This window comes from Moschus berezovskii, chromosome 9 (genome assembly GCF_049115385.1).
Source record: "Moschus berezovskii isolate FMDL1 chromosome 9, NW_MosBer_1.0, whole genome shotgun sequence".
Taxonomy (NCBI): domain Eukaryota; kingdom Metazoa; phylum Chordata; class Mammalia; order Artiodactyla; family Moschidae; genus Moschus; species Moschus berezovskii.
Window position 1 is genome coordinate 46,159,329 of NC_142468.1, and position 17,177 is coordinate 46,176,505.

The 17,177-nt window shown below is 44.3% G+C and overlaps 1 protein-coding gene across 4 annotated transcripts in view; it reads right to left on the minus strand.

Moving 5' to 3' along the window:
• The window catches only part of MYO5A (myosin VA), a 203,417-nt gene extending 197,903 nt beyond the window's left edge, over positions 1-5,514 (minus strand). For all 4 annotated transcript variants that reach the window (XM_088839618.1, XM_088839617.1, XM_088839616.1 and 1 more), the window contains exon 1: positions 5,352-5,514. In XM_088839618.1, the coding sequence (XP_088695744.1) occupies positions 5,352-5,378 (27 nt within the window). In that variant the 5' untranslated portion in view covers positions 5,379-5,514. The remainder of the gene's footprint in view (positions 1-5,351) is intronic.
• Positions 5,515-17,177: the final 11,663 nt, after the last annotated feature.

The window sequence follows — 17,177 nt, forward strand, 5'->3', positions numbered from 1 at the left end:
CCACCGTGGGACAGGACAGGCCTGCCAGAGTAGAGTGGGGCTGCCCACTTGGTATTTCACCTAGGGTCAGGTCTTATTCTGCAAATCAGCCAGAAGTTTATACTTCTGATAATACCTCATACTTTGTTAAGAACTACCTAAAGTGGGGACCAACAAAGCCAATCCATCCTCCAGTGGGCCATGTGCCTCTAGATTCTCCTGATGAATTCTGCCTCGTCTTCCACACTCTCAATAGGAACATTATTCCCCTCCACCCCACCTCAACCTTTTGGAAGCTGAAGTTAAATCCCTGGAACCCCATTCAGATCATCCTAATGCCCCTCCCCCCCCCCCCCCCCCCGCCAATTCAAAAAGCACCAGGAAGATATAAACTATTTATCTGGCAGTAGCAACGGCAACGGCAAGCCACTCCAGTACTCTTGCCTAGAAAATCCCATGGATGGAGGAGCCTGGTAGGCTGCAGTCTGTGGGGTCGCTAAGAGTCAGACACGACTGAGTGACCTCACTTTCACTTTTCACTTTCACACATTGGAGAAGGAAATGGCAACCCACTCCAGTGTTCTTGCCTGGAGAATCCCAAGGACAGGGGAGCCTGGTGGGCTTCCGTCTATGGGGTCACACAGAGTCGGACACGACTGAAGTGACTTAGCAGCAGCAGCAGCAACTCTCATTAAAATTGTAACTTTCTGGTAACCTTTTAGTCATTGGGCAATACATCAAACTGTCACACTGCAAGAAACAGTAACAAATTTCAAGAGGAAATCAAGACTATTCTGCTTTGCTCAAGCAGTCTAAAGAAGTATTTCTGAGTAGCTTACAAATCTCACAGAGTCAGCAAAACTTCATGATACAATGAGAATTAACTTCCACCTTCTAAAGCTAGAGCCCCTGGTGTTAACTTACACTATCCCCTCTCCTTCCCACCCTGAATCTGTTCATCACAGAGAGCTCACACCTTCTGCCTGTACCCCAGTCTAGCAGATGTCCACCACTTTCCATTCTGTTTCCTCCAGCGGTTTCCTTGGTCTCCGTGATGCCCAGCTCTCCTCTCTATTACTCACCCTGTTTAACATGCCTGAAAATGTGCTGACTTGTTTAACCATTTTTTTATACTCTGTTTCTGTCCGGCTGCTAAGTCACTTCAGTCGTGTCCGACTCTGTGTGACCCCATAGACGGAAGCCCACCAGGCTCCCCCGTCCCTGGGATTCTCCAGGCAAGAACACTGGAGTGGGTTGCCATTTCCTAGTTTCTGTCCTACAAGTGGACTAATCATCCCAAACCATTATTTTCTGTTTCTCTCCTGTTAAAATATTCTTTCATGCATCTAACAAATACTTAATGAGCACCTACTATGTGGAAGACATTGTGCTAGGCTCTATAGGAGGTAAACAAACCTGATCAGCATCTCAGGGGGTTAACACTATTGTGGGAGTGGCTTACATATACACAAATAACTATAATAAGATAAAATGTGTACAAGTCAGGCCATTGAGACAGAACTGTCAGCTGGATGTCAAGTGAAATTAGAATTAGTAAAGGAAAAGGAGAATTGGATAAAGAAAAGGCTACAGAGGTTTCCAACCATTAACAGGCCAAAGAACATCAGGAAGAAATACAGACAGAAGGAGCCTGACAGGAGACTTTAGAAAAGTGAATGTACTTGCCAAAGCCCAAATCAGGGCACAATATCAGTTATTTCTCTTCTGCTTTAAGATGTTGGAAGCAGTCTGAGAAATGTAATTTCAACACCAAAATATTAGAATCTCCAGGATTGATGCCTTAAAGGGACAATAGCATAGAACATAAAATTGGAACTATCCCAGAAAATATCTAATCCGTGTGGCTTCGGTAGGTATGAAGAAATATAATGGGAAAGGAAGATTAGGAGGATATACAATCTATTGGCCTAACAGGTGTTTCACCTAAGGAAGTTTACTTGGCTTCTCAAGTCAGGGGTTTAGATAGTTTTTGTACTGTTAGAAAATCCAGCATTCTGACAAACTATGGAACTCCTAATTAAACTTCAGGTAATCCTGGCTATTCTACAGCATTTGTGTGCTGCCTGTGGAGTCTGGGAACCTCATGAGAGGAAGACTGGGATGCCATTTTATTGCTGTTGGTGATCCATTCAGGTCTAATTAATAAACCTTGTTCCACAAATGCTGAATCCTTTGAAGTTGCTGAAAGTAGTTACAGGTGATGTCACGATTCAGATATCCACTGGCAAGTCATGACTAGCAAATATTTTCAAAACCAGATATAATGTCACTGCTGCTGCTAAGTTGCTTCAGTCATGTCCGACTCCATGTGACCCCATAGACAGCAGTCCACCAGGCTCCTCTGTCCCTGGGATTCCCCAGGCAAGGCCATTCCCTTCTCCAGTGCACGAAAGGAAAAGGGAAAGTGAAGTCGCTCAGTCATGTCCGACTCTTAGCAACCCCACGGACTGCAGCCTACCAGGCTTCTCAGTCCATGGGATTTTCCAGGCAAGAGTACTGGAGTGGGTTGCCATTGCCTTCTCCGAATAAAATGTCACAGCCACCTGTAATTCTTTCAGGATCAAGTCAGGTGGATCTAAAGCAAATCAACACACAACTGTGTGGTTATACTAAATCCTTGAGCTGTACATTTTAAATTGGTGAATTGTATGGTATGTGAATTCTGTTTCAATAAAGCTGTTATTTTAACCAACAACAAACATGTTTTAATCAAAATGTTAGGTTCCAGAAATGCTGTATCCTAGGAACCAGGCTATTGCCTTGAAACTGTTTATACTGCTGAAAAAATTTACAAAAAGGAAGCCCTGCTAAGTTGCTGTGACAAAATTATTATCAATTTAGCTAAAAAGAATAAACTGAATGATCTTTTGTCTTTCACTGTAATAGGAGTTGATTTGTATCACACATCTAAATCTGCCTTTAAGCTCTGAATGACATTTTTTAAAAGGGCACTTTTCAAATTTAACTGCTTTATGTTGAATATCATAATTATGGCATGTCACTATTACGTCTTTCTTTGTAGACTACCCCAGAACTTCCTTCCCTATAATCCTCTGCAAGGGAAAAATCCTCGTGTTTATTCACTGATATTACTTCTAACGATTTCCCTCTTCCTCTAATAATCACTACCCAAGCCTTTAGAATCATTCCAACCTTCTCATGTCCCAACCTGTTCCCTAACTTCTACAAATAAACATCATACCAGCCGTCTGCCTGCTGCTGAGGCAACAGCAGGTTATTTATGCCCTTGGAGATTCAAATTGGGCCAAAAATAAAAGAAGCAGGCTGTGAGCCCTTTGAGGAAAAGGACTGTGTCTTGTTCATGTGAGAACCCCTCAACATTACCTGGCGTTCAGGAGGAGCTCAATAAATAGTTCTGCCTGCCATTAAGCTAAGGTCCACTCACAAAAAGAATAAGCCAACAAGCCAAGTGACCAGATTATTCTTAGATACAAATGTATTTAGGAGAAGGCAATTAAGCTCAACTTCCTTATTAATGCCTAAACCAGTTTGTCTTTACAATGACTAGAGGGTGAATTTTAAAACAGATTGTGATGAAGCTACGACCAAAGCCTCAAACTTACAATTTTAAAAATCCCAGGATCTTTTAAATTTTTTTCTTGCCAATTATTTGGGTGTGTGTGTGGGGGGAGGGGGGTGGTTGAGAAGACAGATCTAAAATCCAAAAGAAACGTATTATCCAACCAGTCTTGTTAAGCAGGCTACAAATAGGCAGGCAGCTGAAGGATGGACTCCTCAGGCAGTGAAGAATGGGGCCTATACAAAGTAATTGAGAAATATTTATAGACCCTATCTCTTCTTGTGAAAATGACTGATATTTCTTAGCACTTACCTCTATGTATAAAGCACTTAAAACAGTACCTGGCACATAGTTAGCTTTATATAAGTGTTTCTTAATGAAGTAAATTCAGATCAATTTCCAATTGCATTCAATCATATGTTAGAATTCACAATGCCTTAAGAATGACCAGGTTTAGAGAGAAGTTTCAATTGTGTAGTTTTCAAATCTGCAGCTGGAAACAAAGAGATCCCAGGAAATGTTTCATGCAGACTCATTTCATGCTTGAAGAAATATACCTTATACTTGTAAAGAAATTCACAGGTTACAAAAACCAATCCCATCTATTATTAAGTTTGATACAACAGCCTTGTGAGAGGCAGGGCAGGTAAAATTAACTCCATTTACAGATGAGTAAACTGAAGTACAGAGAGATAAAGTGATTTGCCCAAGGTCACACAGTAAGTGAAAAGGCCCAGACTAGAATCAAGGTCTCTGGATGGGGGGGCGGTCCAGATCTCTTCCTTCTATAACATGCTGTAACGTGGGCTTACTTGGGTCATATTTGGAAGCAATGATTCTGGGACCATAAATGCAGACTTGAAATGCAAGACACAAATGCAAACTTGAGTAGTTAAGGCAATTCTGTTAACTGGCATTAGAGGTAATTAATAGCTGCCAAAACACTGACCTACAGAGGAGTGGTAGTATAAAATGCCATGACTACACACAGTCACAAAGGGCACCACACACTGTCTTGACGGGTAAGTTCTCCAAAATATGCCATTCAGAGATCAGCAGCGCCAGAGAATATTGGCGTCAGTATAAGAAAGGAAAGGCTGCCACTTCCCTTGACTAAACCCAGAAGAAGGCGGCTCGCCCCAACGGCTGGTGAAGACATGGAGCCTAACAAGGCTCTGAGGGATTACACGCAGATTGCAAATTCCCAGCGACAAATGAGTATCCACCATCCCAGTGAAATCAGCCTGCATGCTCTCCACCCCAGGGTAAGCAATCTGAAACCCGGCAACTAAAGGTGAAAATCGACTGGCGACCGTTTGCAGGATTCCAAATCTCACAGAAAGGCTGGCTGGCGGTACAAGTGGCACCGCATACCAACACAAGGCGTTATTTTAAGCGCGTGTCCCTCAGGGAGAGACCGACCAGATCTAGCATCTCCCACCAGCCAGGATTTTTCCTAAAGCAAGAGTGAGAGCTGAGCAATCCTGACCCAGGCCCGCCCTACTAAATCCACAGGGGCCCTCTTTCCACTTAGAGACCCGCGCTGCCCCCGGCCCAGAAGCGTGGCAGGGACCAGAGAGGCACCCCGAGGCAGGGCTGCCCCCGCCGCCTTAAGCATCAACGCCCGAACGAGGAAGGCGCCCCTGCGGGCGACCCACCGGCAGGGACCGGGATTTTGAAAGGCTCGGGAAGGGGGTGGTGCCGGCGGGGCCGCGCCGGGCCCCCGCGCCCCGGCCCTCCCTGGCCTGACAGCCGACGGCGGCGGGTGGCCCGGCCCCCTCCCCACGGCGCGGCTCGCGGGGCGCCTTACCTTTGTGTAAAGCTCGGACGCGGCCATGGCTGGCCCCGCGGCACCGACGCCCCCCGCCTGTGCGGAGGCCGCACCTCGCCTGGGCGGCCGCCCGCGCCGACTAGGAAGCGCCGCGGCAGCCGCCGGCGGGGAGGAGGGCAGGGCAGGGCCGGGCGGGGCGGGCCGCGCCGGGCGGGGCGGGGCGGGGCGCGGCGCCTCAGGCGCGGGCGGCCTGCGGGGGGCTCGCCATCACTCCCGGGCCCGCCGCGGGCAGTGGCGCGCGCGCGGCGTGCCCGGGGTCCTCCGGGTCGCCGCCACAGCCACCCCGGCGGCCAGTGATGCTGCCGCCGCCGCCGCCCTGTGCATTATGGGAACGCGAGGAGGCTGCGCTCCGGCGCTGCTGCCACCGCGGCGGCCTCGGGTTCTCTCGGGCTCACGCTGCCTCCCAACGGCTGCGGGCCCCGAGCATCACCTGCCTGCCAGCCGGCGTCGCCGCCGCCTCCCCGCGCGCTGCGGAGCCCGGAAGCCCGCCCCAGGACACCCGCTGCTCGCGCAACCTTCCCGGGGGCGCGTCGCCTCCTGGATGCCCCCGACCCCAAGCGAGCACTGGACGGTGCAGAATAGCCCAGCCCCCGAGAGGGGAAGCGACAGCTGTGTCGCTGAGGGTGGCCAGGTAAATGATTGCGAGTCTGTAGGCTGCTTCTCCTGTGCTTCCCAGAATTTGTAGAGAAGGGAATTTGGGGAGAGGCTTCTTGGAAGGTCACAGAATAACCTAAAATTCCAGAAGAGCTTTGTTAGCTTTCAAGGTCTCGGAGTGAGCAAGAACCGGGAATCTGAGAGAAATAATCACCATGGTCACCCCGACCACTTCAGCATCTGCCGCAGGGTCGTTTCGTGAAACCAAAGCATAGGGTTTTTTTTAAACTACAGAAAATTTAAGTGCGCCTGGTACCACGATGCCGCCATGGGGCAGCCCTGGAGCCTCTGCTCCTAGGCCTGCGCCTGCAGAGCGGTCCGATACTCTTTGGTCCCAGCCTCTTTCTCTAGTCGCTGTTAGCCTTGCACTTCAAGCACAAGAATGTGATCCTTCCACTCCACCCCCATGCCGTCTTCACCCGCTACCCCCTACCCAGCCACACTTTCATTCCAGCTTGGCTAATCTCCGTATTTTTCATCCCAACCTCTTTTTAGTGTGGCCGCCTTCCCTCAGTTCTTTGAACTCTTAAGTGCCTAATGTCAGTCCTGGTGCTCTGGGATTTCTATCAAGAGCATCTCTCAAGGCTGGTGGCCTTGGTAGTGGTGTGAATCCTGCATGTGTACTTGAAGGAAGATCACTGATGGGGAAACACTTGGAGCCAGTCCTCCCCTTACTCACTGTCCACAGTCTGCTCAGATCTGCCAGAGGTAATAACTGCAGAGACCTGCAGAATTCTCTGTACCTTCCAGTTCTGAAACCAAATCTTTGGATCCCACCCTTTCTTTAAAAAAGAGAAAATCTGTGCAGCTATGAGCAGTACACCAGGAAAGGCACTGGACTGAGATTTAAGAGATTTGAATCCTACCCCTCACAGGTTCTCCATGCCTTGTATAAGGCGGGTAACCACTCTGTTTTCTCACCCTGCAGCTAGTAACCTACCTCCCAGGGAGTGCCCCGATGAAGGGGTTCAGGGTATTCCACCTCAGGGTATATGATGCTTTGGTATAATGGCTGTTTTGAGTTGGGGGACCTTGAAACACATCAAACACATCCTTCTTTTTCTCAAAAGCAGAAAATGACATTTCTATATGAAAGATACCCTCCCTAGTACCAGAAGGAAAGTAACATTCTTATCTTCAAGGACGAGAAATCAAGAGCAAGAGAATTCTATACAAACAGACCCTGTTATAATTCTTATCTTCCTTTAGCCTTCCCACATTAAGTCACTTTCCCACAACTGCTTCTCTTTGTTCAACCCAATATAAAAGCTAGTAAGTTTTGTCACTTATGTGGGTCTTCATTTCCTTATGAAGGCTTTTGTATCATGTAAAGCAATATGAATCAGAATGATTTTCTTGCATTAATCTTTTTTTGTCAGTTTAATTTTCAGACCCAGCCAGGGACCCTTGGAGGGTGGAGGAAAACTTTTTCTTCCCCTAAACTGAAAAAAACTAAAAAATTAAGTGATATAGGCATCAGTGACGTTTTTTGGTTGTTTTGTGTTTCCCCTGAAGAAACTAGAATTATGTTCCTCTAATTCCTGAACACAGGTGCTGAGCCACTCAAATATTTGGGCCCATTGTAGGAGGAAGGTAATGAGGATGAGGAAGAGGAAAAGGGTTTTCTGCCCTGGACCTTACATTAATTCATTCAGAATAGACTTAAAAGCTGGAAGAAGCAATCAGGAAGCCCTGCTGCTGACCTCCCTACCTTAACCATGTATATTCATAGTCCCAAGCACTCTGCCATCAGGGAACAGGGGAAACCAGAAGTAGGAACAACTTCTGAGGGTTTCAAGATTTCCCACTCCCAAAGAAGTAACCAGAGAACATTTTATATGCTGTTTTAAATTGATAAAGTTTTCAGTTATTGCTTTATAAGGGGGAAATTTTTCATATAGATTGTTTTTCAAATGAAGTGTTCAAATTATTGTGGAAAATCTCTTTCCTCCAAAGTATCTGTTTCAACAGACACTGAGAACTACATTGTACCAGAAAATATTCTATATGCTAAGGTTTCCAGGGTAAACAAAACAGAGACTTCCCTGGCAGCCCGGTGGTTAAGACTCCTTGTTTCCAATGCAGGTGGTGCAGATTTGATCCCCGGTTGGGGAACTAAGATCCCACGTGCCTAGGGGGCAAAAAAAGTAAACAAAACAAATAAAATCCCTGATCCCGTGGAGCTTACATTTTAGTCAGGAAGACAGACAATTATAAAGTTAGAAAGTGGAGGTGATAAGTGTATTAGTTTGCTGCTGCTGCTGCTAAGTCACTTCAGTCGTGTCCGACTCTGTGTGACCCCATAGACGGCAGCCCATCAGGCTCCCCCGTCCCTGGGATTCTCGAGGCAAGAACACTGGAGTGGGCTGCCATTTCCTTCTCCAATGTGTGAAAGTGAAAAGGGAAAGTGAAGTTGCTCAGTCATGTCTGACTCGTAGCAACCCCATGGACTGCAGCCTACCAGGCTCCTCCATCCATGGGATTTTCTAGGCAAGAGTACTGGAGTGGCTTGCCATTGCCTTCTCCGGTTACTTTACTAGCCCAAGAGAAAGAAGAAGGAAGATTTTCTCCTAGAGCCATATTAAAGAACCATGACCTGGATGTTTTAGACAGAAATGTACTGTGTGAGCTGGAGGCTAGAAGTCTCAGAACAAGGTGTTGGCAGTGTTAGTTCCTTTTGAGATCTGGAAGGAAGACTGTTCCATGCCTGTCTCCTACATCCTAAAGGTTTGGCATCCTAGCAATCTTTGGCATTGCTTGGCTTCTGCTGCATCAATCTCTGTCTTCATCTTCATGTGGTATTTTGTGTGCATACATGCTTCTGTCTAAATTTCCCCTTTTTCTAAGGACATGGTCATACTGGATTAGGGTCCACACTAGTGCCTTCATCTTGATCATCTGCACAGACCCTATTTCCAAATAAAGTCTCATTCACAGGTTGTAGGGGTGAGGACTTCAACATCTTTTAAGGGGCACAATTCAACAGTGCAATGGAGAAAAACTAAATAGAGAAGAGAAAGAAAAACTAAACAGCGTTTTTTAGTCGGGTGGTCATTGCTTTATTCAAAATGAAAAAAAAAAAAATCTATTAAGGGCCTGTCATGCAATAGCCCTGAAGACCATAAAGACAGAGATGAATGAAATATAGTCCCTGGCCTGGGGGAGTTCACTGGAAGAAGTGGCTGAAGGGGTAGGGGAAGGGGCAGCCTATGCTGCATGGTCACATAAAGTAGTAATTCTAATTCTGTAACATTGGTCCAGCTCTAGAGGCAGAGTACAGTATTAGTGGTTACAGTAATTTTGTTGGCAATTATATACCCTAATATTTAATGTCTCAGAGGACTATGCATAGGCATAGGTAACCCTTGGGTGGGAACCTCATACAGTCAATTAAAAGATCCAAAAGATGATATGGACTTGGGTGCATATGTGTGTGTGTTCAGTCACTACCTCTTTGCAACCCTGGTTGGAGAGGGAGTCATTTATTGTTGAAAAGATATGTAAAGGAACAGCCAGAGGGAACGAGGCTATGAAGGAGAAAAAGCAGAGTGAATAGACAAAAACTGACCTAAAAGCCTTGAAATTTGGAAGGCAGACATCAGGTACGCCTGAATGCCCACCCCTGCACTTCCCTAGTTCCAGCCAGTTATCCTAGCTTCCTCTCACTTGGGAGCTTAGGCCTAGCCCCACTTTAAGACTCCCCAGGCAAGGAAGATAAAAAGGATCGTACTTAACTCAAAAGGTACAATTAGTTTTATTCCCAGTACCTATTACTCTAATTCTAGATTCTAATCTTGTGTTTCCTAAAATATCTCTGAGCTCTGGCCTTTTGTTCCCAGTCTTCTAGCCTGTGTCTGACCACCTGCTATTGGAGCAGCCTCTGCATCTCTAAGCCTAGCTTCTTCTAGCAGTTGTTTGTTCTAGATCTTGAAATACTGTCTGCTCAAATCCATAGCACTTGCCTGCTTTATATAGCCTTTATCTTCCTGAATTACTTGACTTCAAATACTTATTAGCCACTCTCATTGTGTGCCTCCAATAACCACTGACACACGTCTCCCTTCCACGTGGTAACGGTGAAAGTCCCTCAGTAGTGAAAATGACAGATCCCATACCCCTTCTGCCATGTAAGGATATAATGAAAAGACAGCCACGTATGAGGAAGTCAGCTCTCACCATATACTGAATGTGCTGGCACTTTAATCTCAGACTTTCTAGCCTCTATAACTGTGAGAAATAAATTTCTATTGTTTAAAAGCTATCCAGTAATTTATGCTATTTTGTTATAGCAGCCTAAATAGGTTAAGACACCTGGAAATCACAAACACCTGTATTTTAGTCAGGTTTGCTTAATTTTTACCTACTGTCCTTTTTTGTTCCAGGCCTCCAGGATTGTGAGAAAATAAACTTCTTTTGTTTAAGCCACACAGTCTATGGTACTTTCCTATGGCAGCCCCAGCAAAGTAATTCAGGCCCCCTTTCTACACACTTGAATAAAGTCACCATATGAAGCCCACACTTAAGGAGGGGAGAGTCTTGCTCCACCTCCTTAAGGAGAGAGTACCTCCATAAACCTGGAAGTCTTCTACATGGATGATTTGTCTCATCACCCCTATTTGCTTATACATGCAGACTCATGGATATTTATTTTACATTTTGCATTATAATGTTATACTACTTTATTTTGCTGCTCAAATTGCTCAAGCTTTGGCTATTGGGAAATTTCAGTTGGTACCTGTATCCCTTTCACATACTAACCCACCCCCTCCATCATTCTGTGTAGGTTTGGGGTTTTTATTTATTTATAATATTTTTAGCACTTTCTTTCTAGTACTACAAGATTCTACAAGCTCATCTTGTAAAGTCCCTGCCACAGTTCTAGAATCAGTCACTTCTCCAAAAAGTCCTGATACATTTTATTGGAGAATATTAAAAGCTATGATCTCAGCCTTGTTGCTACAGCGGTATTATTACTTCTAGACCTTCTCAACAACAGACCAAGGAATTATGTGTATGCTAACCTGTGTATGAGAGTTGGACTGTGAAGAAAGCTGATTGCCGAAGAATTGATGCTTTTGAACTGTGGTGTTGGAGAAGACTCTTGAGAGTCCCTTGGACTGCAAGGAGATCCAACCAGTCCATTCTAAAGGAGATCAATCCTGGGTGTTCATTGGAAGGACTGATGCTAAAGCTGAAACTGCAATACTTTGGCCACCTCATGCGACGAGTTGACTCACTGGAAAAGACTCTGATGCTGGGAAGGGTTGGGGGCGGGAGGAGAAGGGGACGACGGAGAATGAGATGGCTGGATGGCATCACCGACTCTGTGGACATGAGTTTGAGTGAACTCCGGGAGTTGGTGATGGACAGGGAGGCCTGGCATGCTGTGATTCATGGGGTCGCGGAGAGTCGGACACGACTGAGCGACTGAACTGAACTGAACCTGTGTATGTAATGTAGCCCCCTATATTAAACCATAGTTCATACTGATGTCTCCAACTCCATATCTATTACCACCTAGATCCCTCTTGCCTCCTCCCCTAGCTTACTTACAAACTCTACTAAAGTGAAAAACCTGAGCTTTTTTTTTTTTTTTAAAAACGAGCAACTTCTGTGTGTATTGTCATTGAGGGGTTCAGTGAGATAAATGAGGAAATGGACTGGAAACTGGATAGTGCCATAGAATTTTAAGATATTATTAATCAAATTCTCAGTCCTGTTTGTCCTCACATATTCTCTCCCTGCCTTTGACTGCCTGGTTCTGCCATGTAGCAAGATCCAACAGAAGTTATAACAAGAATTGAGTGACTTCTTAAACACTATTTTTCATGGGGAATGAAACGAACTTAGGAGTCAAGTCAGAAGGGATACATAACTCAAAGCTTCAGTTCAGTTCAGTCGCTCAGTCGTGTCCGACTCTTTGCAACCCCATGAATCACAGCACGCCAGGCCTCCCTGTCCATCACCAACTCCTGGAGTTTACCCAAACTCATGTCCATCGAGTTGGTGATGCCATCCAACCATCTCATTCTCTGTTGACCCCTTCTCTTCCTGCGCCCAATCCCTCCCAGCATCAGAGTCTTTTCCAGTGAGTCAACTCGTCGCATGAGGTGGCCAAAGTATTGCAGTTTCAGCTTTAGCATCAGTCCTTCCAATGAACACCCAGGACTAATCTCCTTTAGAATGGACTGGTTGGACCTCCTTGCAGTCCAAGGGACTCTCAAGAGTCTTCTCCAACACCACAGTTCAAAAGCATCAATTCTTCGGCGATCAGCTTTCTTCACAGTCCAACTCTCACATCCATACATGACCACTGGAAAAACCATAGCCTTGACAAGATGGACCTTTGTTGGAAAAGTAATGTCTCTGCTTTTTAATATGCTATCTAGGTTGGTCATAACTTTCCTTTCAAGGAGTAAGTGTCTTTTAATTTCATGGCTGCAGTCAGCATCTGCAGTGATTTTGGAGCCCCCAAAAATAAAGTCTGACACTGTTTCCACTGTTTCTCAATCTATTTCCCATGAAGTGATGGGACCAGATGCCATGATCTTAGTTTTCTGAATGTTGAGCTTTAAGCCAGCTTTTTCACTCTTCTCTCTCACTTTCATCAAGATGCTTTTTAGTTCCTCTTCACTTTCTGTCATAAGGGTGGTATCATCTGCATATCTGAGGTTATTGATATTTCTCCCAGCAATCTTGATTCCAGCTTGTGCTTCTTCCAGCCCAGCATTCCTCATGATGTACTCTGCATATAAGTTAAATAAGCAGGGTGACAATATACAGCCTTGATGTACTCCTTTTCCTATTTGGAACCAGTCTGTTGTTCCATGTCCAGTTCTAACTGTTGCTTCCTGACCTGCATTATAGGTTTCTCAAGATGCAGGTCAGGTGGTCTGGTATTCCCATCTCTTTCAGAATTAGGACTGTATAAATTTATTGACTTCTTGGGTATACTACCTGGCTGTATATTTAAGATCCTCTTTTAATTCTTCTAAGCATATCAAAATGAATAAGGAGATTAAATAAACTCTGAAGTTTTCACACCTTCAAGTAGAAAACACTGAAATATTTTACTGAAGGAACACACCAGAAGGTATAATGGTATGTCATACTTGTGTTCATCTGTCTTACTTTCTGTATTTGGGGAAATTTTCGACACTAGTCCTGCCTCCTGGAGAAGGCAATGGCACCCCACTCCAGTACTCTTGCCCAGAAAATCGCATGGATGGAGGAGCCTGGTAGGCTGCAATCCATGGGGTCGCTAAGAGTCGGACACGACTGAGCAACTTCACTTTCACTTTCACACATTGGAAAAGGAAATGGCAACCCACTTGTGTTCTTGCCTGGAGAATCCCAGGGACGGGGGAGCCTGGTGGGCTTCTGTCTATGGGATTGTACAGAGTCGGACACGACTGAAGCGACTTAGCAGCAGCAGCAGTTCTGCCTCCCGATAGTCGCAAATCCTCTCCTCCTTTGCATCTTGCATGCAGTCCTATGACCTATCCACAAAGATCAGTTTCATTTGACAAGACCTAGGTTACAGACGTGAGAAATATGGAGAAACAGGCTCTGCCCAGAACTTCCATTTGTCAGTGAAGGTAGTAGCAGAGAGAGCTAAGTTTGGGGGACAACAGTGGTCACATCAGCGTTGAGTTCCTGGCTTGCGGTGAAGGTGGCAGCAGCTTCCGTAACAGGCCATTGTTGTAGCATGTTTCTGGGGTTGTTCCTAGATTTACAAGACTGTTTCTCCAGCCTTTCTAACAATTTTGTAAGTGACCTGATATCTTTCAATGAATCCCCTTTCCCTTAAACAAGCCAGAAATAAGAATTTGTGATTAAGAATACTGACCATTATAGTGTGGTATATGGGATGAATGGGGTGAATGGGAATGGTTACAGTCCCAAGGGTATAATTTTCTTTCAGAAAATACTTATTGGGCACTAAAAACAGCCAGACACTGGGCTAAGTGCTAGAGCAAAATAAAATATTTTGCCTGGAAGAGGATAACTGAATGAAGGCAATTAAAATGTATCACGCCTGAGGGCTTCCCTGGTGGCTCAGAGGTTAAAGTGTCTGCCTCCAATGCGGGAGACCCGGGTTCGATCCCTGGGTCGGGAAGAAGGAAACGGTAACCCACTCCGGTATTCTTGCCTGGCGAATCCCATGGACGGAGAAGCCTGGTAGGCTACAGTCCACGGGGTCGCATAGAGTCGGACACGACTGAGCAACAGAACGGAACGGAAGGGCTAAAATAATGTTCTGTGGAAATGGTTATTGTATCTCTGTTAATGGAACAATTAACATGATGTACAAGAGGAGATGTCTGATTTCAAAGGTATGCCTGAATTAAGTTCTAAAATGTAACTAGGAATGTATCAGTAAATATCACCAACTAAAACAAGGCAAGCCACAGGCTGGAGAAAGATGTTCATGATACATAAACAAAAGAGCCATGACATTTTTAAAAAATAAAGAACTTCAACTTCCAGGGAAGTTCCCACTTCTGGGGAATCTGACCTAAGATACTGGTAAAAGGCAATGTTGCCACACATAAAATCCTGAAAATAATGGATTCAGTTTGGGAGAGCAGCTAAGTCCCAAGGTGACAACTGTGCGTTAGGATAATAAAGCAAGTTCAGACTGAAGCAAGGAGACATGCCTACAGGGGAGCTGGAGCCCAAAGGACGACTCTACAGAATACTTGACGTGACGGAAGGTATTAAAATAATTGTGGCTATGATATAGGCCAAAAGGATAAGGGGGAAAATAATTAGAAACACCAAGAAAAACAAAAAGCTATGTTAAGAAATTAAAAATCAGAGTATACCCTGTGATCTGCAGTGAACTGTTATCAACCCATAAACCTAAGAGGACTATTAATAATGATTGTAAAACAGAAGGCAAGTTACCAACCTTAATAAGGTAATTGTAAGAACATATGACAAAAGCCAAGAAGCAAGGAGAGTCAAAGGAAGGATAGTGATGTTAAAATTGTCCTCTTACACACTAGAGACAAGAAATGGTTCACAGCCTATAGGTAAAGAAATAATGGTGAAAATATATTATTAGACATTGTAAAGAAGCCTTATAATCAAAAGTAGTGATATGATCTTAGGAGGAGGGAGGAGGAGGGAATGTAAACTTAATCCTCCTTTATCATTCCGGAAAACTATTCATTTACATATAAAATTAAGAAATCAGGAAACAGTGGTCTAAACTACTACTGAGAGCCATGGAGGCAACTACCAGAAGAAACATGGAACAGCTTGACTGTCCCATGTTCTCCCTCTAGGGAGTTCAGCTTGGTGGTAGAGGCATTATTTTGTGATCCCTAGATTTGCACCATGTACTTCTATACTACTCGACTGTAGAATCACTACGAGTATAGTTTTACCTTTTAAAAAGGTAGGAGGAGCAGGAAAAGAAATCTATTTATTAACTTAGAACCAGGTTTCGGTTCTATCATTCTGACGCCAGCAATTGACATCCCACTGAAGGCACTTGCTGCATTCAGTGCAAATGAAAAAACAGTTTTTCTAAAAAGTTATGAGTTCAAACAACAAAACCACTTTAAGGTATAAAGGCCTAGTGCAAGGAAGGAAAAATGCTAGACATGACCAAGATGGAGAATCAAGCATAATCTCTCTGCATCCATATCCTTAACCTGGTTTCTCATTTAACTTCCAATAAATATTCCAATTCACTTTATCCATTCAACAAGCATCTGAGTATGTATAAGCTGTTTCTAGGTGCTAGGGAGGCAATAATAAACTAAGATTTCCTCCAAGGAAGTTAAATTTGAGTTGAGATGAGAATGAAAAAGAGCTAGCCAAACTATGAACCAGTCCTATGTTTAACGGAAAAGAAACCCAAATTCAACACAGGCAAAAAGATCTTGGATATATGATTTAAGAATGAAAGTGAGATGGGGCAGGGGGAATGGGCGGGATGCAGTATGCACAAGGGAGCAGAAGTGGAAAGTGATATGTTAGGAACCATAGCAGTTGTCCAGATAAGAAATCCTGGCTCGAGGCATGGTGCCAGCAGTGAGGAGGAATTGACAAATTCAGTGTGTATTTTGGTGGATGTTGGTCACAGCCTCTGAGGAATGAAGGGTAACTTCCAAAGTTGGTTTCACTACTCCAGTGGGCAAGTGCACAGAGGTGTCATTTACTGAGTTGAAGTCTGGAAGGAAGGATAATGCTACAAAGAAAAATCAAAGTTACCTTCACACTCCATGATCTCCAACCAAACTTCCTTAGACAGTCACATTTTCCTAGCTCCTTGACTATTCAAAAATTAACAGCTCTCTACTTAAAATGCTCCTCTTCCTCCCTTTTCCTCCACCAATGACTACAGCAACCTATCTCTCAGAACTGCCTCTAAAATTCCCGATTACCACCCATCCCATTTATCCCCTAGACTGAATAATGTATTCCTCTAGACTTCCCGGAATGTTATTTCTACTTCTCTTAAGGAATGTTAATACTTCTACCTTGTATTAAATTTTAGAAGGAAATGGCGACCCACTCCAGTATCCTTGCCTGGAGAATCCAATGGACAAGAGCCTGGTGGGCTCCAGTTCATGGGGTCGCAGACTCGGACACGATTGAGCGACTGACATACACACACACAAAAATGTTGACCCTTAAACAACATTGGTTTGAACTGCAAGGGACCAGTTCTAGGTGGAATTTTTCACTAAATATGTACTACAATACTATACACGTGAGGTTGGTTGAATCCGTGGATGTATAACAATGGATAAGGGGGGCAGAGTGTAAAGTTATACATAAATTTTCAACCACTCCCAGAGTTGGCGGTCAAGTGTACGTACATACAATTTCTCAGGTTGTCTCCTAAACATTCCTGACAGTACTGTACTCGAGTGTTTTATACATGAGGTAGAAAAGACTCAATCTGCAAATATTTCATGTTAAACTTAATTACAAAGTCTCCACCAATATAAATTAGACTGCCAGGAACTTATAAACAAACGTTATTTAAACCAAAACAAAATTTAAAACTATATAGTCAAAATCTTTCTGTATATCATAGTAGCTGAAATCTAAAGGGATCAACTTCAGAAAATATACCAAAGAACAATGTAACACTTAAATGAGACAAAAACGGCAAATAAAATCAATAGA